The sequence below is a fragment of the Heterodontus francisci genome, chromosome 2 (assembly GCF_036365525.1).
Source record: "Heterodontus francisci isolate sHetFra1 chromosome 2, sHetFra1.hap1, whole genome shotgun sequence".
Taxonomy (NCBI): Eukaryota; Metazoa; Chordata; class Chondrichthyes; order Heterodontiformes; family Heterodontidae; genus Heterodontus; species Heterodontus francisci.
The window spans coordinates 93,937,616-93,960,206 of record NC_090372.1 but is presented as its reverse complement, the minus strand read 5'-3'; the positions used below and the strand labels follow the sequence as shown (position 1 = coordinate 93,960,206).

The 22,591-nt window shown below is 45.4% G+C and overlaps 1 protein-coding gene across 5 annotated transcripts in view; it reads right to left on the bottom strand.

The window, feature by feature from the left end:
* The window catches only part of LOC137345606 (rap guanine nucleotide exchange factor 5-like), a 350,413-nt gene that overhangs the window by 314,810 nt on the left and 13,012 nt on the right, over positions 1 to 22,591 (bottom strand). For 4 of the 5 annotated variants that reach the window (XM_068008865.1, XM_068008869.1, XM_068008867.1 and 1 more), the window contains exon 2: positions 1,548 to 1,604. In XM_068008865.1, the coding sequence (XP_067864966.1) occupies positions 1,548 to 1,604 (57 nt within the window). The remainder of the gene's footprint in view (positions 1 to 1,547; positions 1,605 to 22,591) is intronic. The other variant, XM_068008866.1, reaches the window with a different exon arrangement.

Below are 22,591 nucleotides of genomic sequence, written 5' to 3'. Positions count from 1 at the left end.
CCGCAGTATTTTGCTTTCATTTATATATGAGAAAGTACAGAAGATGTTTTTCAGGATGATATCAGAGGTGAGGGACTGCAGTTATGTGGAGAGCTTGGAGAAGCTGGGAATATTCTCCTTTGAGCCCAGTAGGTTAAGGGAAGACCTCATCGAGGTATTCAAAATTATGAGGGGTTTATAATAGAGCACGTAGGGAGAAACAAATCACCTATAAGCAAATAAGTGGGTTTTTTTTCAATTTAGAAACAAAAGAAGGGTAGAAATTGTTTCCTTTGGCAAGTGAGTTGATAACCAGGGGTGATTAGCAAAACAATTAGAAGGGAATTGAGGAGAAATTATTTCACATGAAGGGTTGTTATGATCTGGAATGCTCTGAAATGAAAGGGTGGAGGAATCTGATTCCATAGAACTTTAAAAAGAGAATTGGACATGTATTTGAAAAGAACTGATTTGTAGGATTATGGGGAGAAAGCTGGGGTGTGGGACTAAATTGGACAGTTCTCTCAAAGGCTATCCCACTGTTAAGTTGGAATATTTTACACCAGTTTTGCACCCAAAAAGCAGACATAATGCATACCAATTTCTACCCCAGCCTCTTTTGTTTCTGAATTGGAAAAAAAACCACACTTATTTGCATACTGGTGATTTCAACCAATATTTTTTTAAACTCAAATTGAAGGGAAAAAAACCCCTAAAAATAAGGCCTAAGAATGAGGCAAAACCCATCAGGCAGATGTAATGCACATGATGGTGTTTTCACTAATTGCATCCAACTAGGGCCATGCGTTTGACTGTAATATATAAACCAATTTGGGGCTTTAATTGAGCCAGTCTCCTTTAAAAATGCAGCGTCTGGACATTCCTGCAAACTGACCCCAGAGATCAGAGTTATACCATATCCAGTTACTCCATTTCAGAATTTGTATGGTACCAGTTTAATACTTAGATAACATTTAGAATCATAATACTCTGTTAAGAATTAGTGCCCACTAGCCAAATAGAGTACTCCATTTTAATGAACAATTTACAAATAACTATCAGCTAAAGCAGATGATTGCAGATTTTTCTTCTTTACACTAATTGTATAAAACATTGTCATGTGCAATGGTCAGCTGATTGTCATCTCTTGGTCATCTCCTGGCACTCCTTGGCACAGAACCAGTGGGCCAAGTGGCCTCTTTCTGTAAACGGCACAGTGGCGCAGTGGTTAGCAACGCAGCCTCACAGCTCCAGCGACCCGGGTTCAATTCTGGGTACTGCCTGTGTGGAGTTTGCAAGTTCTCCCTGTGTCTGCATGGGTTTCCTCCGGGTGCTCTGGTTTCCTCCCACAGCCAAAAGACTTGCAGGTTGATAGGTAAATTGGCTATTATAAATTGCCCCTGGTATAGGTAGGGGAATATAGGGACAGGTGAGGATGTGGTAGGAATATGGGATTAGTGTAGGATTAGTATAAATGGGTGGTTAATGGTCGGCACAGACTCGGTGGGCCGAAGGGCCTGTTTCAGTGCTGTATGTCTAAATCTAAAAAACCTCTATATGATTCTTACCTCTCTTTTGGAATTTGATGGATGAGAATCAGCATTCTTTTCCAAGTTGGTCATCTGCTAATGAAAGAATGTAACCATTATCATTGTGTACCAGAAGAAGAAATTCTGTTAACTTTTGTTCTGATCATAACTGAACAAACTCTGTGAATAATGATAGAACCCATCAACATACCAATGTAATTCCTTTGCTCAATTAAACTACCATGCTTTAATTTGGTTTGAGATATGGAAAGAGGATGAAAGCCTGCTCAGTATAAAAAGTGGAGATTACAGCTTTCATGTGCAGGATTTTGACTTTGGGCAGTTTTCGGTCAGGTGGTGGATGGGCATTTGTGCCACCTACATAATGTCACCAGTCAGAAACCCAAGCCATTTTGATAGTTAGGCCTCATTTAAATTTAATCGGTGGACAGTGGTTTTCAGCAGTTACAGGCATCCCACTCACCTGGAGCTCCTCTATTGGCTGCTTTCATCTTCACTTAGCAGCCATTTTCTTGCACATTACTGTTTCCCCATGCTGCTCGCAACATGCTGCTCCCCTTCTCAGCATGCACACTACATGAGGCTGCCTCGCACAACTGTATAACTCTGTACAAGAAGCAGAAGTTCATTCACAACAACTAGAAGAGGACCAGAACCAGTGGAAGGCCTGCCTCCAAGGAGGCCATCACGCAGATGGACTAGGAAACAATAGAGGTCATTAGTACAGGCAGGCCAAGGAGCTATGGCGAGGTTGGAAACTATGCTCACCAGAGTGACTGCCTATTTCTCTTATTTTTGGTCTTTCCCAAATAATTACACATAGAAAGCAGCTTGTAAAATGCTGCTTCATTGCACTGCCACTCATCTACTACTGTCCAACCTTTCCATGCCATGCTGACCCTGGTCTTGCTCCCCTCTTTCTAAATTAATTCTATAACTCATAATGAACATGACTACGAGGGGAATAAACTACTCAGATAAGCATAGACACTTGTTCCATCCCTTCCTAACATCAGCCCAGTAATTGGCATCCCAGATGGGTTGGATTTTGAGGTAGAGGCTCTGCATCTGATCAAACACAGTGTACAAATGAATAGGAGAAGGAGCTAATGGGAAGGACAGCCCAGGAGACGGGTCACCGGAGGTCAAGCTCAGATCTTAGGTCTTCTGGAGAAGTACCAGTTTCAGCTTCAATCAAAACCACAAAAGCTGGTGACACATGATCTACTGGGCAGGACAGGTTTGCCGACTTTAGGGCCCAAAAGCAACCAGACCTGTTCGGGCAGTGAAAGCATTGCCTGAGCCATCCAATGGCCTGCTCCATGATGGCTCTAATGGTATCACTCAGTCAATGAGCATGGGATTCACTGAGATGAGCTTTTGACCACATATCTGTGGCATCACCAGGACTGCCTATTTCCACCTTTGTAACGTCGCCTGACTTCACCCCTGCCTCAACTCATCTGCTGCTGAAACCCTCATTCTTGCCTTTGTTACCTTTAGACATCTTTTTCAATGTACTCCTGACTGGCCTCCCACATTCTACCCTCCGTAAACATGAGGTTATTCAAAACTCTGCTACCCGTACCCTAACTTGCACCAATTCTCATTCACTATCAATATCCTGGGGGTTACCAATGACCAGAAACTAAACTGGACCTGCCATATAAGTATTATTACTACAAGAACAGGTCAGAAGCTGGCAATTCTGCAGTAAACAACTCACCTCCTGACTCCCCAATGCCTGTCCACTATCTACAAGACACAAGGCAGGAGTGTGATGGAATACTCTCCACTTGCCTGGATGGGTGCAGCTCCAGCAACACTCAAGAACTCAACACCATCCAGGACAAAGCAGCCCACTGGATTGGCACCCCATCCATAACCTTCAACATTTATTCCCTCCACCTCCATCGCACAGTGGCAGCAGTGCATACCATCTACAAGATGCACTGCAGCAACGCACCAAGGCTCCTTCAACAGTACCTTCAAAACCTGCGACCTCTACCACCTCTAAAGTCAGGGACAACAGGTGCATGGGAACACCACCACCTGCAAGTTCCCCATCAAGCCACACACCATCCTGACTTGGAACTATATCGCCGTTCCTTCACTGTCACTGGGTCAATATCCTGGAACTCCGTTCCTAACAACACTGTGAGTATGCCTACACCACAAGGGCTGCAGTGGTTCAAGAAGGCAGCTCACCACCACCTTCTCAAGGGCAATTAGGGATGGGTAATAAATGCTGACCTAGCCAGAGACTCCCACATCCCGTGAAGGAATTTGAAAAAGACATAACGTCTGTGTGCTCGCTGACCTACACTGGCTCCTGGTCAAACAATACCTTGATCTAAAAAATTTTCATCCTTGTTTTCAAATCCCTCTATGGCCTCACCCTTACCTATCTCTCTAATTTCTTCCAGCCCCGCAACCCTCCGAGATATCTGTGCTGATCTAATTCTGGCCTCTTGTGCATCCCCAATTTTAATTTCTCCACCATTGGTAGCTGTGCCTTCATCTGCCCAGGTCCTAAGCTCTGGAAATCCTTCCCTAATCTTTTCTGACTCAGTACCTCACTTTCCTGCTTTAAGATGCTCCTTAAAACCTACCTCTTTGACAAAGTCTTTGGCCATCTGCCCTAATATCGCCTTGGCTCGGTGCTTAATTTTAATTTATAACACTCCTGTGAAGTGCCTTGAGATGTTTTATTACTTTAAAGGCACTATATAAATATAAGCTGTTTTTGTTGTTGTCATGAACTGGGTCAAAAGTGGATAGCTCTTGTGCCCAAGTAGCCAGTCTCTGACCTGCTGTGCTGTAGCAAAGAGTGGACGGGGTTGCGGGGGTGGGGGGCGGGCGAGGGGGTGGCAGCGGTGCGGGGGATGGAGGACTATCATGGTAGCTGTCAGGAAAGCAGGCACAGAGCTGCATGACACACTGTGGGTTCACTCACTAGCTGCACATTATGGGAATGGAAGCCTTTTCTATTCATGAAGCCTCCTGGTGTTTTGATAGCTACATGGGTGGGGTCAATCATCGTCTGAACTTGGGGGTTGGGTGACTGCTATGGCAGCAAACCATCCAGCTCTTTATTGCTGGCATATAGCTTAGCATCCATGTGGAACATTATAAATTTGTTGACCTGAATAAAGAGGATGCCAAAGACCTCCTCAATCTAGGTATGGACTGCAGACTGACTGTTGAGACAAAGAAAGTGTGGTTGGAGGGTGTGGAAGAGTTCAGCAGCTGCAGTGTGGTGCCACACTCCAGGATTCAATGTAGAACGTGATTTAATGACCTAAGCAGGGCAGGAAAGATGAGAACAGTGGCACATTCACTGTGCACTTCACCCCATGCCATCACTCTGCCTTCTCAAGCCTACTCCAGCACATCACTGCTCACACCCACTTACCTTGCAGCTGCAGCCATCCCTTTCTTTCTACACACTTCCTCACATACCCATCTACCCATCCACCACTGACACTCACCCTCATCTTTATGCAATGTCATGCCTCTCCCTCATAGTTACCCTCACCAAATGCATTCCAGGCAATGGATGAACACATGCTATTATAGCTTTTTTTATTCACTCATGGGATATGGGCGTGGCTGGCTAGGACAGCATTTATTGATCATCCCTAATTGGCCTTGAGAAGGTGGTGGTGAACCGCCTTTTTGAACCACTGCAGTCCATGTGGGGTAAGTACACCCACAGTGCTGTTAGGAAGAGAGTTCCAGGATTTTAACCCAACGACAGTGAAGAAATGGCGATATAGTTCCAAGTCAGGATGGAGTGTGACCTGGAAGGACACTTGCAAGTGGTGGTGTTCCCATGCATCTGCTGCCCTTGTCCTTCTAGGTGGTAGAGGTCACGGGTTTGGAATGTGCTGGCAAAGAAGCCTTGGTGTGTTGCTGCAGTGCATCTTGTAGATGATACTGCCACTGTGTGTCGGTGGTGGAGGAATTGAATGTTGAAGCTGCTGGATGGGGTGCCAATCAAGCGGGCTGCTTTGTCCTGGATGGTATCAAGATTCCTGAATGTTCTTGGAGCTGCACACATTGTTGCGGCACAGTGGCGCAGTGGTTAGCACTGCAGCCTCACAGTTCCAGGGACCCGGGTTCGATTCCGGGTACTGCCTGTGTGGAGTTTGCAAGTTCTCCCTGTGTCTGCGTGGGTTTTCTCCGGGTGCTCCGGTTTCCTCCCACAAGCCAAAAGACTTGCAGGTTGATAGGTAAATTGGCCATTATAAATTGTCACTAGTATAGGTAGGTGGTAGGGAAATATAGGGACAGGTGGGGATGTTTGGTAGGAATATGGGATTAGTGTAGGATTAGTATAGATGGGTGGTTGATGTTCGGCACAGACTCGGTGGGCCGAAGGGCCTGTTTCAGTGCTGTATCTCTAATCTAATCCAGGCAAGTGGAGAGTATTCCATCACACTCCTGACTTGTGCCTTGTAGATGGTGGACAGGCTTTGGGGAATCAGGAGGCGAGTTACTCACCGCAGGATTCCTAGCCTCTGACCTGCTCGAGTAGCTACTGTATTTATATGGCTACTCCAGTTCTGTTTCTGGTCAATGGTAACCCCCCCGGATGTTGATAGTGGGGGAAGCGGCGATCATAATGCCATTGAATGTCAAGGGGAGATGGTTAGATTCTCTCTTGTTAGAATTGGTCATTGCCTGGCACTTGTGTGGTGCAAATGTTACTTGCCACTTTTCAGCCCAGGTCTTGCTGCATTTCAACATGTACTGCTTCAGTATCAGAGGAGTCACAAATGGTGCTGAACATTGAGCAATCATCAGCGAACATCCCCACTTCTGACCTTATGATTGAAGGAAAGTCATTGATGAAGCAGCTGATGATGGTTGGGCCTAGGACACTACCCTGAGGAATTCCTGCAGTGATGTCCTGGAGCTCAGATTATTGACCTCCAACAATCACAACCATCTTCCTTTGCGCTAGGTATGACTCCAACCAGCGGAGAGTTATCTCCGATTCCCATTGACTCCAGGTTTGCTAGGGCTCCTTGATGCCATACTTGGTCAAATGTTGCCTTGATGTCAAGGGCAGACACTCTGACCTCACCTCTGGGGTTCAGCTCTTTTGTCCATGTTTGGACTAAGGCTGTAATGAGGTCAGGAGCTGAGTGGCCCTGGCAGAACCCAAACTGAGCGTCAGTGAGCAGGTTATTGCTAAGCAAGTGCCGCTTGATAGCACTGTCAACAACACCTTCCATCACTTTACTGCCGTTTTCAGAGTAGACTGATGGGGCAGTAATTGGCCGGGTTGGATTTGTCCTGCTTTTTGAGTACAGGACACACCTGGGCAATTTTCCACATTGCCGGGTAGATGCCAATGTTGTAGCTGTACTGGAGCAGCTTGGCTCAGTACATGGTAAGTTCTGGAGCACAGGTGTTCAGTACTATTGCCAGAATGTTGTCAGGTCCCATAGCCTTTGTAGTATCCAGTGCCTTCAGTCATTTCTTAGATGTCACGTGGAGTGAACTGAATTGGCTGAAGACTGGCATCTGTGATGCTGGGGGCTTCAGGAAGAGGCCGAGATGGATCATCCATTCAGCACTTTTGGCTGGAGATTATTGTAAATGCTTCAGCCTTATCGTTTGCACTGATGTGCTGGGCTCCCCCATCATTGAGGATAGGGATATTTGCGGATCCATCTCCTCCAGTCAGTTGTTTAATTGCCCACCACCATTCACGACTGGATGTGGCAGGACTGCAGAGCTTAGATCGGATCCGTTGGTTGTGGGATCGCTTAGCTCTGTCTATCGCATACTGCTTATGCTGTTTGGCACGCAAGTCTCCCTTGGTTATCGCTTCATCAGGTTGACACCTCATTTTGAAGTATGCCTGGTGCTGCTCCTGGCATGCCCTCCTGCACTCTTCATTGAACCAGGGTTGATCCCCCTGCTTGTTGGTAATGGTAGAGCGGGGTATATGCTGGTCCACGAGGTTACAGATTGTGGTTGAGTACAATTCTGCCCAGTTTTACGTTGCTAGATCTGTTCAAAATCTATCCCATTTAGCACAGTGGTAGTGCCACATAACACAATAGAGAGTATCCTCAATGTGAAAACGGGACATTGTCTCCACAAGGATTGCGCTGTGGTCACTCCTAGCAATACTATCATGCAGATGCAACAGGCAGATTGGTGAAGATGAGGTCAAGTCTGTTCTTCCCTCACCACCTGCTGCAGACCCAGTCTTGCAGCTATTTCCTTTAGGACTTGGCCAATAATACTGAGCCCCTGTTGGTGATGGACAGTGAAGTCCCCAACCCAGAGTACATTGCCACCCTTCGTGCTTCCTCCAAGTGGTGCTCAACATGGTAATCAGCAGGAGGTTTCCTTGCCCATGTTTGACCTGATGCCATGAGTCAATGTTGAGGACTCCCAGGGTATACTACTGTGCCACCACCTCTGCCCTGCCAGTGGGACAGGACATACTTGGGGATGGTGATGGCAGAGTCTGGGACATTGCCTGTAAGGTATGATTCTGTGAGTATGACTGTGTCAGGCTGATGCTTGACTATACTTTGGCACAAGCCCACAGCTGTTAGTAAGGAGGACATTGAAGGGTCGACAGGGCTAGGTTTGCCGTTGTCGTTTCTGGTGCCGAGGTTGTTGCCGGGTGGTCCCATTCGGTTTCATTCCTTATTGACTTTGTAGCGGTTAGATACAAGATGCTAGGCCATCTCAGAGGGCATTTAACTGTCAACCACATTGCTGTGGGTCTGAAATCACATGTAGGTCAGACCAGGTAAGGACAGCAGATTTCCTTCCCTTAAGGGCATTAGTGACCCAGATGGGTTTTTTACAACAATCGATTCATGGCCATTATTAGACTAGCTTTTAATTCCAGATTTATTAATTGAGTTCAAATTCCACATTCTGCTGTGGTGGGATTCAAACCCATGTTCCCAGAGCAATACCCTGGGTTACTAGCCCAGTGACAATATCACTACACCACCACCTCCCCCATACTCATACATCTATTCTTTCCCTTCTTGCTGGAGAAGACAGCACAGCACACCAGGAAGAGGGAAATAACTGGAGGGGCCCTCCATAGCTCACACAACTGAAAACTGCAGAGGAGGAGGCACTGGAATTCAGTGGAGTTATGATATCCTAAGATATGAGAGATGAGGAGCTCCCAGCTACCTGGTGTCATACTACATTCAGTCACGTCGGCCTGGTTCTAACAGCTAGTGAAACATGATTAATTTATAATGATGACTTTTACCTTGCTAGAACTAATTCATGTCTTTTATCTCCCACAGGGCCTTCACACATGCAGCAGGAGTCAGTGGACATGGGGGAGCAACAGGTCCCCAGCAGTGCTGAGTCTTTCTGATGGAACACCGGCACAGGACTCATGCAGAACATGCATCAGCTCAGATACTCACACTTCGGTGGAACCAGTGAGGCAGATAGGTGGATTTTCACCTGGTGACTCACACTTCACAAGTGACCAAGAGCCGATGGTGGATACAGGAATAGGAGTGGAGAGTCCGCTTCTGAAGGTGTAGTCGTCTCCAAGTTTAGGGTCTGAAAAGAGGTGGCTAATGAGGTAGTAGATGCGCTGGTGTTAATTTTTCAAAATTCACTGGATTCTGGAAAGGTTCCATCAGACTGGAAAGTAGCAAATATAACCCCTCTATTCAAGCAGGGGGGTAGGCAGAAAACTGGTAACTATAGGCCAGTTAGCTTGACGTCTGTCGTGGGGAAGGTGTTAGAATCGAACATTAAGGAGGTTATAGCTGGGTACTTAGAAAAACTCAAGGTAATTGGGAATAGTCAACATGGTTTTGTGAAAGGGAAATCATGTTTAACTAGTTTATTGGGGTTCTTTGAAGGAGTAACATGCACTGTGGATAATGGGGAGCCCATTGACGTACCGTACTTGGATTTCCAGAGGCTTTTGACTTGACTGAAGTATATAAGATCCTGAACGGTCTTGACAAGGTCAATGTGGAAAGGATGTTTCCTCATATGGGTGAGTCCAGAACTAGGGGGCGTTGTTTTAAAATTAAGGGTCACCCTTTTATGACGGAAATGAGGTGAAATTTTTTCTCTCAGAGAGTTGTGCGACTTTGGAACTCTCAGCCTCAAAAGGTGCTGGAGGCGGGGACATTGAATATTTTTAAGGCGAAGGTAGATAGATTCTTGTTCGGCAAGAAAATCAAAGGTTATCAGTGGTAGATGGGAGTGTGGAATTCGAGACACAAACAGATCAGCCATGATCCTATTGAATGGTGGAGCAGGCTAGAGGGGCCGAATGGCCTATGTCTGCTCCTAACTCGTATGTTCATATGTGCGTAAGTTCTACACAACTGGACACAGATGCTGTACCCCTGGGGTCATCAATGATGAGGAGAATCATTAAGAAGCAGCAGACAGTGTGCAATGCACTGACATGCCTTTAAAGCAGACTCAACAGGATTGCAAGAGATTGGAGGAATTCACCTCAAGCATGAGGGCATGATGTTGCAGGCCACTGGGATGATGTCTTCTTCCACGGATAGAGTGGCCAGCACCATGGAACATCAAACGCTCCAATCAAATGAGTTCATACATGCCTTCAACACCACTATGCAGACTTTGGATGTCAACATGTCTTCCACCATAAAAAGATTGACAGATACCTTCACCTTGGCCTTACAGGACCACACTGATTTGGACCAAAATGTTCTCCTCTAAAGTGGTAGCCGTGAGGTGCAGCTGGCCATGAAAAGGATGATTGCGAAAGGGATCATGGAAGTGGGGATTCCACTCAAAGTGCTTCCACATCTCACCCACAACCCACCTCACAGTCTACAGTCCACGTGCTGCGTCACTTCCTGAAGGTCAAGTCTGTCCCTGCACATATACAGGTGTAGCAGTCTCTTTGGAAGAGCTCTCACGGGCTCCAAAGCCCAGAGGACATCAGTTCTCAGTGTCAGGGCAGGGATCTGAGAAGCCTGGATTGACCTCTGCTGAAACCGCACAGTTTGCACAGGAGTAGCAGAAAAAGGAAGAGTAAGGATTTGTAGTTGCACAAGGTTATGTATGCACATGATCATCTGATAAAATGTTGTTTTGATCAGTTTCTGTTCTTCAGTTACATCACATAAACATTATTCTTTTTCATCACTTTCCCATCTTGTCCATTCTTGGGTGCTAGGTGGTAAGTGATCCTCTAAATTGTTTGATGATGAATGTGAAGACATGAATTGATGGAGACCGGTGGGAGAATTGTTGAAGGGGTAGTTGTTTGGTTGCAGGTCTGTATTTTGTCAATGGCATTGTGGGGATGAATGCAGGAAGAGTAACATTTGCATTTCCATGTGATATGGGTCAACTGGTACAGCCTAAGTGAATATTGCATTAATAAGACCATCTCCAGCAGCCTGGGCAGCAATGCGAGCAGCTGGGAGGGCATTGCCCTCATCACCCTCCTCCTCCCCTACTTCTTCCTCTTCCCCCTCTGAATCATTTAAATCCCCCTCTTCTTCTTGCTGCAGGTGAAAGCCTTACAGCCATGCCATATTATGTAGACAGTAGCAAACCATGACTATTCTGGAGACTTGGGTGGTGCGTACTAAAGGACAGTCCCAATCTGTCTGGGCACGTGAACCACATCTTCAGCATGCTGATGGTTGATTCAAATACACAACATGTTGATGGTGTATAGCATTCACTGTAGCACTGTTGGGCTTCAGCGTTGGAATTCCTGATGGGTATCATGAGCTACGCTTGTAGTAGGTATCCCTTGTCAGCAGGCAGCCACCCCATAAGTCTGTTTCCAGGTCAGAAAAGATCAGGGAGTTTGGACTGCTGCAGAATAAAAGCATCATGGCAGCTGTCCAGGGATCTTACACACACCAGCTTCACATTGATTGAACAGAAGCCCCTGTGATTGATAAATAATCCTGGATGATCTGGGGGTGCCCAGATTGCAACGTGCATGCAGTCAATGGTGCTCTGCATCTGTGGGAAGCCAGCCAGAGCCTCATAACAGAGTGCCTGCTCATTTTGATTGGCATCATCACTGGCAAAATTAATGTAATTGCCAGCCCTGGCAAACAAGCCATTCATCATCTGTCTTCTGCATTTCTAGTTGGCTGACAGGGAGGTCCTAGGTATGTCTGTGGCAGAAGCCTGGAAAGATCCAGAGGCAAAAAAGTTGAGAATGCTGGTGACATTGTGAGCCATTGGCAACGCGAGGTCCAACAGGCAACAGGCACCATCTAACGTGACATCCTGAGACATGGTGTTCAAACATGTCGAGGAAACTTAGCATATGCCTGCGGACTCTGTTTTGCAGGTACTGCCTCCTGCGAGCTGCAACTTTCTGCTAGTCACTCTCTGCTGGTCACCTCACTGCCATCTTCTCAGCTGTGAAGCTACAAGCCTGTGATCAACCAGCTGCTGCAGGTGTTGTGGTTGATCAGCTTGGTCCTTACCTGAGGTCTAATCTAAGGCAGCATAAGCGGCACGTATCCAGATGTGATAGAGCAAGCCTCCAAAAAGTAGAAAGTAACCTCTGAAGAGTAGAAAGTAAACTCTCAGCAAAAGTACTCTGAACAAAACCTTTCCCAAAAGCAGGTAAGAAAGCAGTTATGTGTACTGAGTATTTATTGGCACATTTCCCTGAGATTGATTCAGCTTCTCTTGCTGGTGTGCACTCACCTTGCTTTCATTGGTGAGTTTCCAGAAGCCTGGGAAACCGGTGGACCTGATGTTAAACTTAAAAGTGTGTGTTCATGTTGCTCTAATTCAGCGATTAAAATATGGTAATTGACAATCTACCGCTCCCTAGGGATTCAAACGCAACCAGCCTAACGTGCTAGAGTTAACTATGGAAGTCAGCAGGTAGGAACCAGCTTCTCAACATGCTGACATTTTTCCCAGTTTCAAATCCACACCTGAGCCCAAACCTATGAGCTCTTCCAGGTTAAAATTCAGCCTTATGATTCTATAAAATTGGAAGTAACATTTCAGACTTCAGGCTTCTGGGAGGGAACCTTGTCCTCTGGAAGTGCGTATTGTAAATTCCAGTGCACACTGTTTGAACTACTGTCTGGGACCCATTTAAATTACGTAAGTACATAAGGACATAAGAAATAGGAGAAAGAGTAACCCATACGGCCCCTCGAGCCTGCTCTGCCATTCACTGCAATCGTGGCTGATCTTCTGCCTCAACTCCACTTTCCTGCCTGCTTCCCATATGCCTTTGTACCCTGAGAGATCAAAAATCTGTCTACCTCAGCCTTAAATGTACTCAACAATCAAGCAGTCACATCTCTCTGGGATAGACAATTCCAAAGATTCACAACTCTCTGAGTGAAGCAATTTCTCCTCATCTTATCATGAGACTGTGCCCTAAGTTCTAGATTCCCCAGCCAGGGGAAACAAACACTCAGTGTCTACCCTGTCAAGGGCTTTTTGTATATTTCAATGAGATCACTACTAAACTCCAGAGAGTACAGGCCCAATTTATTCAGCCTCTCATCATAGGACAACCCTCTCATCCACAGAACCTTTACTGTTCCACCTTCTATGCAAGTGTATCACTCCTTTGATATGGTGACCAAAACTGCTCACAGTACTCCAGGTGTGGCCTCACCAAAACTCTGTACAATTGTAGTAAGACTTCCTTATTCTTGTACTCCATCCCCTTGCAATAAAGGCCAACATGCCACTTGCTTTCCAAATTGCTTGCTGTTTCTGCATGCTAACTTTCTGTGTTCCTTGTACATGTACAGCCAAGTCTCTCTGAACATCAACACTTACAAGTATCACACCTTTTAATAAATATTCTGCTTTTCTATTCCCACTCCCAAAGTGAACAACCTCACACTTACCCACATTATGCGCCATCTGCTGCCTTTTTGCCCATTCACTTAACCTGTTTATAACTCTTTGCAGACTCTTTGGGCTGAATTTTGTTCAATTCCTGACGTCAGGCGCTGTGGCAGGGAGTGCCAGAAGATCAGAGTGGCAGCAGCCCACCACGGAGCCTGACGCCAGGATTGCCGGGCCCGATCTTCCCGGTGGCGAGGCTTCGTGGCGGCCTCTCCTGACTTTAAATATTTAAATAAACTCCATGAATACATTTAAATTGCATTACCCGTGATCTTACTGTCAGATCCGGACCTGCCGTGCGACGGGTGGCACTCACGTGCCTTCACTTTCCCATCCAGGGAAAACTGGTGTCACTCCTATTTTCTATGTTTCTATGAAGGGTGAAATGGAACCATAGACCTCTTTTTCACCTGGTCGTAACAGGGGCCAACATTTATTTTCGGTGTAGTTGGGGGATGGTAAGGGGTTCAACTCTGCAGTTTCTGAGCAAGGCTGGCAGCCCTTTAAAAATGGCGCCATTGCCTGCACAGAGACAGCTGACGCCATTCACAGTGTTGCTGAGGCCGCCCCGCTGCGTGATTAGGGGTTGCCCGCCCTGCATATTTAAATAAGCTGCCACGCTCAAGATCGCGGCAGTGTGCAGCCCGTGTGTGCGGGCCATTATTTTGTTCAGCGGCAGGAAACAAATTTCAGCCCTTTGTGTCCTCCTCACAGATTACATTCCCACCTAGCTTTGCATCATCAGCAAACTTGGATTCATTACTCTTGGTTTCTTCGTCTAAGTCTTTAATATAGATTTTAAGTAGCTGAGACCCCAGCACTGATCCTTGCGACACCACATTAGCTACAGCCTGTCAACTTGAAAATGCCCCATTTATCCCTACTCTCTGCTTCCTATCCATTAACTATTCCTCCATCCATGCTAATATATTACCCCCCAACTCCATGATCTCTCATCTTCTGTATTAACTTGTTGTGTGGCACTTTATTGAATACCTTTTGGAAATCCAAATATGCTACATCTATTGGCTCCCCTTTATCTACCCTGCTAGTTATATTCTCAAAGAACACTAATAAATTTGACAAATACTATTTCCCTTTTGTAAAAGCATGTTGTCTTTGTCTGATCATACCATCTAAGTGCATTGTTAAGACTTCCTTAATAATAGATTCCAGCATTTTCCTGACAACTGATACCAGGCTAACTGGCCTGTAGTTCTCTGTTTTCTCTCTCCCTCCTTTCTTGAATAACGGTGTTACAATTGTTAACTTTCAATCCACTGGGACCATTCTAGAACCTAGGGAATTTTGGCAAATCATAATCAGTGCATCCATTAACGCTGCAGTTACCTCTTTTAGAACTGCAGGATGTAGGCCATCAGATCCCAGGGAATTGTTGGCTTTTAGTCCTTTAAGTTTATCCAATACGTTTTATATACTGATATTAATTACCTTAAGTTTTTCACTCTTATTAGCCCCTTGGTTATCCTCTATTTCTGGTATGTAATTTATGTCTTTTACTGTGAAGACAGACACAAAATACTTGTTCAACATCTCTGCTATTTCCTCATTCCCATGATAGCACCTCCTATCTCTGCCCCTAAGGGACTAACTTACTTTAGCTACTCTCCTTTTTATATACTTGTAAAAACTCTTACAATCTCTTTTTATATTCCTGGTTAGTTTACTGCCACATTCTATTTTCTTTTCCCTTTTATTCAATCTTTTAGAAACTTAGAAAAATAGGAGCAGGAGTAGGCCATTCGGTCCTTCGAGCCTGCACCGCCATTCAATACGATTATGGCTGATCATCCAAACTCGCTTTCTCCCCGTATCCCTTGATCCCTTTAACCCTAAGAACTATATCTCACCCTTTCTTATAGAAACAAATGGGCGAAATGGTTGCCCATTGCTGGTTTCTAAAACTCTCCCAATCCTCAGGCTTACTACTACTCTTCACAACATTATAAGTCTCTTCTTTTAATCTAATACTATCCTTAACTTCTCTAGCAAGTTAAAGATGGATCTTTCTCACTGAGTTTTTTGTTAATGGAGTGTATTTTTGTTGAACATTTTGAATTGTTTCTTTAGATATTTCTCACTGTTTGTTTACCACCATACATTTTAGTTTATTTACCCAATGAACCTTATCCAGCTCTCCCCTCATACTTATGCAGTTGACTTTGTTTAAGTTTAAGATTTTTTTTGGACTTGAGTATGTCACTTTCAAACTTAATGTGGAATTCAGTTGTACTATGATCAATTTTTGCCAGTCGATCTTTTACTATGAGATTACTAAATAAGTTTACCTCATTACACAAGACTAGATCTGGTTGGTTCCACAATGTATTGTTCCAGGAAAATGTCATAAAAGCGTTCTACAAACTCATCTTCCAGACTACCTTTGCCAATTTGACTTATCCAGTCTGTATGATGATTAAAGCAGCCCGCGATTATTACATCGCCTTTGTTACATGTTCCAAATATTTCTTGCTTATTGCTCTGTCCAATGCTACAATTTTTGTTAGGGACCTAAAAACTACTCCCACCAATGTTTTCTGACCATTGTTATTCCTAATCTTACCCATACTGATGCTACTTCCTGATCTTCTGAGCCAAGGTCTTTTCTTATTACTGTCCTTATGTCATCTTTTACTATCAGGCTACTCCTCCTCATTTCCCATTCTACCTGTCTTTTCAAAATGCTGTTTATCCTGGAATATTTACTTCCCAATCTTGGTCACCTTGTAACCATGTCTCTGTAATGGTGATTACATCTAAACCATTTATCTCTATTTGCACTATTGGTTCATCTATCGTTTTACAAATTATTTGTACATTGAGATTAAGAGCCTTTAATTTTTTTACTACTATACTTTACATGGAATTTATTCACTGACGCACTATTACTGTTAAACTCGCTGTCCCTGCTTGTCCCACTCTGCTTGTCTTTAATCAAATCACTACACTGCTCTATTGCCTCATATATTCTCTTCAGATTTCTAAATCTCCATTCACTGACCCCTCCCCCCCTTTTAGTTTACAGGCCTATCAACAGGCCTAGTTATACGATTCGTGAGGATGCTGATCCCAGCCCTTTCCAACAGAACAGCTCCCTCTTTCCTCAATACTGGTGCCAGTGCCCCATTAATCAAAACTCCTTCTTCCCACACTACTCTTTGAGTTATGCATTTAATTCTCTAATCTGTTTGACTGCATGTCAATTGGTGTGTGGCTCAGGTAACAATCCAGAGATTATTACCTTTGAGATTTTGCTTTTCAATTTGGATCCTAACTCCTCACACTCTCTCAGCAGAACATCATTGCAAGTTCTACCTACGTCATTGGTTCCTACTTGGACCATAACAACTGGATCCTCTCCCTGGTGCTATGGTCAGTTTGCCCATCCCCCTGCAGCCCTTGTTCTCATCCATACAGATAGCAACTACCTCACACCTATTGGTCAAAGTCAAAGGCCGAGACTCCTCCATCACTACGTCCTTAAGTTTTCAAACAGTTTACATTTGCTATCTCCTTAATGAGCTGAGACAAGGGCAAAGTTGAGCAATGTTATGGAGATGGAAATAGATGGCCTTAGTGATGGTGCAAATATGAGGTCAGAATCTCATCTTGGGGTCAAATGTGGCACCACGGTTGTGAACAGACTGGCTTAATCTCAGACTGTTGCAGGGAGAGGAATGGAGTCAGCTTTTAGGTAATGGTGTTTGGAGCGGGGACCGTAGACAATGGTGGCGCCTCTTTGAAAGACGTAGCATCCGGCTCCATCAGCGGCAGGCCGCCTTCAATAAGCTGGTGGTCTCCACATGTGGTGGAGGACTGCTCTGCTGCTGGCAAAATGCTGGTGAGCTGGTAATATCGCCCCTAATTTGGGACTTAAACATACAGATTGGTTGTCTGCCTCTGATCAGTGGACAGCTGATCTGTCTCCCTGTCCGCTGCTGGGAAACTTCCCTGGTGAAATATGTTGGGGAGCCATCCTGACACGGCTCCCCACTGTTTTCCTAGCTCCCTCCACCATCACCCTCCTCCCCCCCCACCCCTCCCTCCCCCCACCCACCTCCAAGCCTGCCACTCCGGGGCTGGGAAAATCCAGCCCTTTAACACTGTATCTCTCTCCACGTATGCTGCCTGACCTGCTGAGTATTTCCAGCACTTTCTGTTTTTATTTCAGATTTCCAGCATCCACAGTATTTTACTCTTGTTATACTTAGGGGCACTTTGCATCATTTAATATTTGACTTTGGTTATTTAACTTTAATTTGGAAGAAAGTTTAATGTAAGAAGTCTGGAAGATGCTCAGAGTTTACAAGCACTTGATGTGCTTGTATGTAGTCTCTCTGTTATTTAAACTGGGTCACACAGTCTGAGTGACATAGAGTCATTTATGGCATAGTAGGAGGGCCCATCGCGTTTGTGCTGGTCCTCCACAGAGGGATGGTAACATCCCACTCCCCCGCTCGATTTCTGTAGCCCTGCAAGCTTATTTCCTTCAAGTTGCCATCCAATTTCCTTTTGAAATCATTGACTGTCTCCGCTTCCACCACACTTGTGGGCAGCAGGTTTCAGCTCATTACCACCCCTGAGTAAAAAAAAATTCTTCCTCATATTTGCCCTGCATCCCTTACCCAAAACCTTCAATCTATGTCCCCTAGTTCTTCTGCAATTAGTTAATGGGAACAGTTTTTCCTTGTCTAACTTATCTAAGCCTGTCATAATCTTGTGCATCTCTATTAAATCTCCCGTCAATCTCCTTTGCTCTAAGGGTCATTTACCAGTTTATTTGAGACAGTTAACTCCTGGGCTGTTATAGTAGGATGAGAAATTAGATTGAGTACATTAACAATAACTCCAAGCTAAGCTGTTTTTGAAGCATTTAAATTTCCTAACTCTCATGCAATTAATAACACATCAGAAATTATGCAACTGAAAATTGTATGAATGCCAAATAAATGCACTAAATAATTAATTATTATGTGAATAGATTGCTGAATATGTAAAATGTAGAAAATAATGGTTTTGTTATATTTAGAAATTCTACTGTATTTTGCGCCAACAATCCATTACCAAATTATATATATGTATATCTTCTTTGGCCTCCTTATCTCGAGAGACAATGGGTAAGCGCCTGGAGTGGCTATAAAGGCCAATTCTAGAGTGACAGGCTCTTCCACAGGTGCTGCAGAAAAATATGTTTGTCGGGGCTGTTACACAGTTGGCTCTCCCCTTGCGCGCCTCTCTTTTTTCCTGCCAACTGCTAAGTCTCTTCGACTCGCCACACTTTAGCCCCACCTTTATGGCTGTCCGCCAGCTCTGGCGAACGCTGGCAACTGACTCCCACGACTTGTGATCAATATCACAGGACTTCATGTCGCGTTTGCAGACGTCTTTGAAGCGGAGACATGGACGGCCGGTGGGTCTGATACCAGTGGCGAGCTCGCTGTACAATGTGTCTTTGGGGTTCCTGTCACCTTCCATGCGGCTCACATGGCCAAGCCATCTCAAGCGCCGCTGACTCAGTAGTGTGTATAAGCTGGGGATGTTGGCCGCCTTGAGGACCTCTGTGTTGGAGATACGGTCCTGCCACCTGATGCCAAGTATTCTCCGGAGGCAGCGAAGATGGAATGAATTGAGACGTCGCTCTTGGCTGACATACGTTGTCCAGGCCTCGCTGCCATAGAGCAAGGTACTGAGGACACAGGCCTGATACACTCGGACTTTTGTGTTCCGTGTCAGTGCGCCATTTTCCCACACTCTCTTGGCCAGTCTGGACATAGCAGTGGAAGCCTTACCCATGCGCTTGTTGATTTCTGCATCTAGAGACTGGTTACTGGTGATAGTTGAGCCTAGGTAGGTGAACTCTTGAACCACTTCCAGAGCGTGGTCGCCAATATTGATGGATGGAGCATTACTGACATCCTGCCCCATGATGTTCGTTTTCTTGAGGCTGATGGTTAGGCCAAATTCATTGCAGGCAGCCGCAAACCTGTCGATGAGACTCTGCAGGCACTCTTCAGTGTGAGATGTTAAAGCAGCATCGTCAGCAAAGAGGAATTCCCTGATGAGGACTTTCCGTACTTTGGACTTCGCTCTTAGACGGGCAAGGTTGAACAACCTGCCGCCTGATCTTGTGTGGAGGAAAATTCCTTCTTCAGAGGACTTGAACGCATGTGAAAGCAGCAGGGAGAAGAAAATCCCAAAAAGTGTGGGTGCGAGAACATAGCCCTGTTTCACGCCACTCAGGATAGGAAAGGGGTAGGAAAGGGGTAGGATATATGTGTATATATATGTATATATGTATATATGTTGTATTTTTGTTAGACAGAATCTTGCCCTTTCTTTGAACGACTAATACCAGCTCAGAAATTGAGTTCAAGACTTATTTCTCATTTATTAAGCCCCTCCTCATGCAAACACAATTCTGAATATTTTCTCAAAAGCATTCCAACAATTAAAAAGCCTTTTTGTCTTCATTTGTTTTCAACTATTTTAATGCAATGTTCAGAGCAGTCATAATAATTGACAAATTGTCTATTGCTTTTTTTCTGTGAGTGTTTATTAGTGTTTACTCACGTCAGTTTTTTCCTTAAAATTTCTAACTAGAGGAAGTAATTCCCCAAAGTTACTTTCAAAAACTGTGTTGCTATTGCAGATAAAGACATTCCAGCAACCAGGTCACTTTTGCTTTCAACATCTTACGATTCATTTTACTATGTACTAGAATTTATATTTGATACAACTAATGAATTTTAAAGTTGATAAAAATATGGCAACTTTCAGTTTCCTTTCCTAATCTTTTTAAACTCTTGTTCTGAATTCATTGTAGACCTTTCTTGCATTCTTTGAAAGAAGTATTGGAATTGTGCCATAAACAAATCTGTCTAACTCTGGAGAAAATGCATGGAATAATGCTGCTGAATAGAATGAGGAAATACTGAGGACACCTGTTATCATATCTCTCAGCTTGTCTGTCAAAAAGTAATAATTGCAGGGTCTCACTCACTATGGGGTGCAGAATTGCTCTCGTTGAAATGTAGAGTGAATTTCACTATATGTGAGTTACCTAGCCTCTGGCCTGCACTTTTAGCCACAGTATTTATGTAAGTGATCCAGTAATATTTTTGGTCAATGGTAACCCCCAGGATGTTGCTGGGAGGACAGTGGTGCGGTGGGGGCGGGGTGGGGGAGTGGTGATTTGGCGATGCTAATGTCCTTGAATGCCAAGGTGAAGTGGTTAGGCTCTCTCTTGTTGGAGATGGTCATTGTCTGCACTTGTGGGGCTGAATTTTATTGGGGTGCCGCCGTCCGCTCATTAGAGGGGCTCATTAGAATAACGGCGCCGAGCCGCCCTCCACATATTACGCGGGGAGAGGCGAGACATTCGGTGCAGTGAGAGTCTTTGACAGTTGTGCAGCAGGTGGTGGGGCCCTATTTTAAGCGCCCCAGCACCTGCTTCCTGACAGCTGTCAAAGAAATACCTTCCTGCTGAAGAGTAGGGCTGCTGTCAATCTGGCAGCAAAGCAGAAAGTGCTGCAGAAATCCAGCAGGTCAGGCAACATCTGTGGAGAGAGAAGCAGAGTTAACTTGTCCAAGTTCACAGACCTGAAAGTTAACTCTGCTTCTCTCTCCACAAATGCTGCCTGACCTGCTGAGTTACCCCAGCACTTTCCGCTTTGCTGCCACATACCTACCCTGCTGTGTCCCAGTGTCCTGTGAAGTTGTGATCCTCTTCTCCCACTCAAGTGTAACATTCCTTCTTGTCGGCGTGCCGCACCTGGTTGAATAATCTTAATTTTGCACATTCCAGGACATAAGACTTAAATAGACCATAAAAGGTATAACAGAGGTTTACAGAGAACACACTGACACAAATGGGAATGCACAGGTGTCACAGCAATGTAAATACATCTTTCACTAAGTGTTCCTCACCAACATGTGTGTCCTTTTCTCTGTGTGAAGGATGTGTGCCAGCATGCAGCGCCAATGTCACATCCCGTTGCACCGTTGGCCCTTCAGAAGAGCCAACGTATGCAATAACATCATTGCCATGCTGTATCTCTAATCTCTAATCTCTAAATCTCATTACTCATGAGTGTCTCCACGGACTCAGTAACATGGACATTGGCTCAGCCAGCTGCTGCCTCTAATGGTTTTCACAGTGATGCTGCGGATGTAGACTGCTGTACAACAGGTGAGCGAGGGTGATGTGTGGCTTGCAGAGCTCATGTCGATTCCTATGGAGCAGACAGCCTTTGTCTGATAAGCCACTTCCATAAGTTCCTAACTCACTGCTAGCCCTGCATACAGAGCCTGGGTGCCATCTGCCCTCCCTTGCATCTTTCATGTTGCAGGTCTTCAGCGTCCTCATAGTCCGAGGAGGAATCCTGTCCACATCTCTCCTCATCATGCCAGGCCTGGCCCCTATTGGGTGGGTAGTTGTGCAGAGCAGCAAAGAAAGGAGCTGGCCTTTTCGGCCCGTAATACAGGGCATCATCCTATCCATACAGGCATTGGAGGCACTCTTTCAGCATGCCGATCTCCTGCTCAATTGTGGCTCATGTAGCTCAGTGGCTGGTGTTGTATCTCTCTTCTGCAGCAGTGGTGGAGTCTCTCATTGGTGTCGGGAGCCATGTCTGCAAAGGATAGCCCTTATCTCCAAGAAGCTACCCCTCCATCTGAGTCAGTTCAGTGAACAGCAGTAGCAGCCGGGACGGGCACAAGACCCAGGGTCATGGCAGCTGCCTGAGAAGCGGTCACAGATTCGCTGCAAGCATCTGCAGTGATCACATACCAGCTTCACCTAGATTGAGAGGGCTCCTTTAATGGTGATGCCTGCAGGTGGTAGCCTGCCAGTAGGCCTGATGGCCACATGAGTGCAGTCTATGAACATTATAACCTATGGTTCTCCGGCAATGGTGCCAGAACCAATGGCCCTCTGGGCCTGGCTGTGAGAGTCCGTCCTGAAGCAGACAGACTCACTGGCCCTCCGGTGCAGGGCATTGGTGACCTCCCTAATGCAGTGGTGCACTGCCGACTGTGTGACCCCACAAAGGTCTTTGATGGGCCCCTAAAAGGCTGCAGAGGTGTCAGGCTTGAGAACCGCTGTCACTATGAGGAACAGAGGCATGGGATGTCCACCGGAGCCCATGGGCTGCAGGTCATCCTTGAGCAGG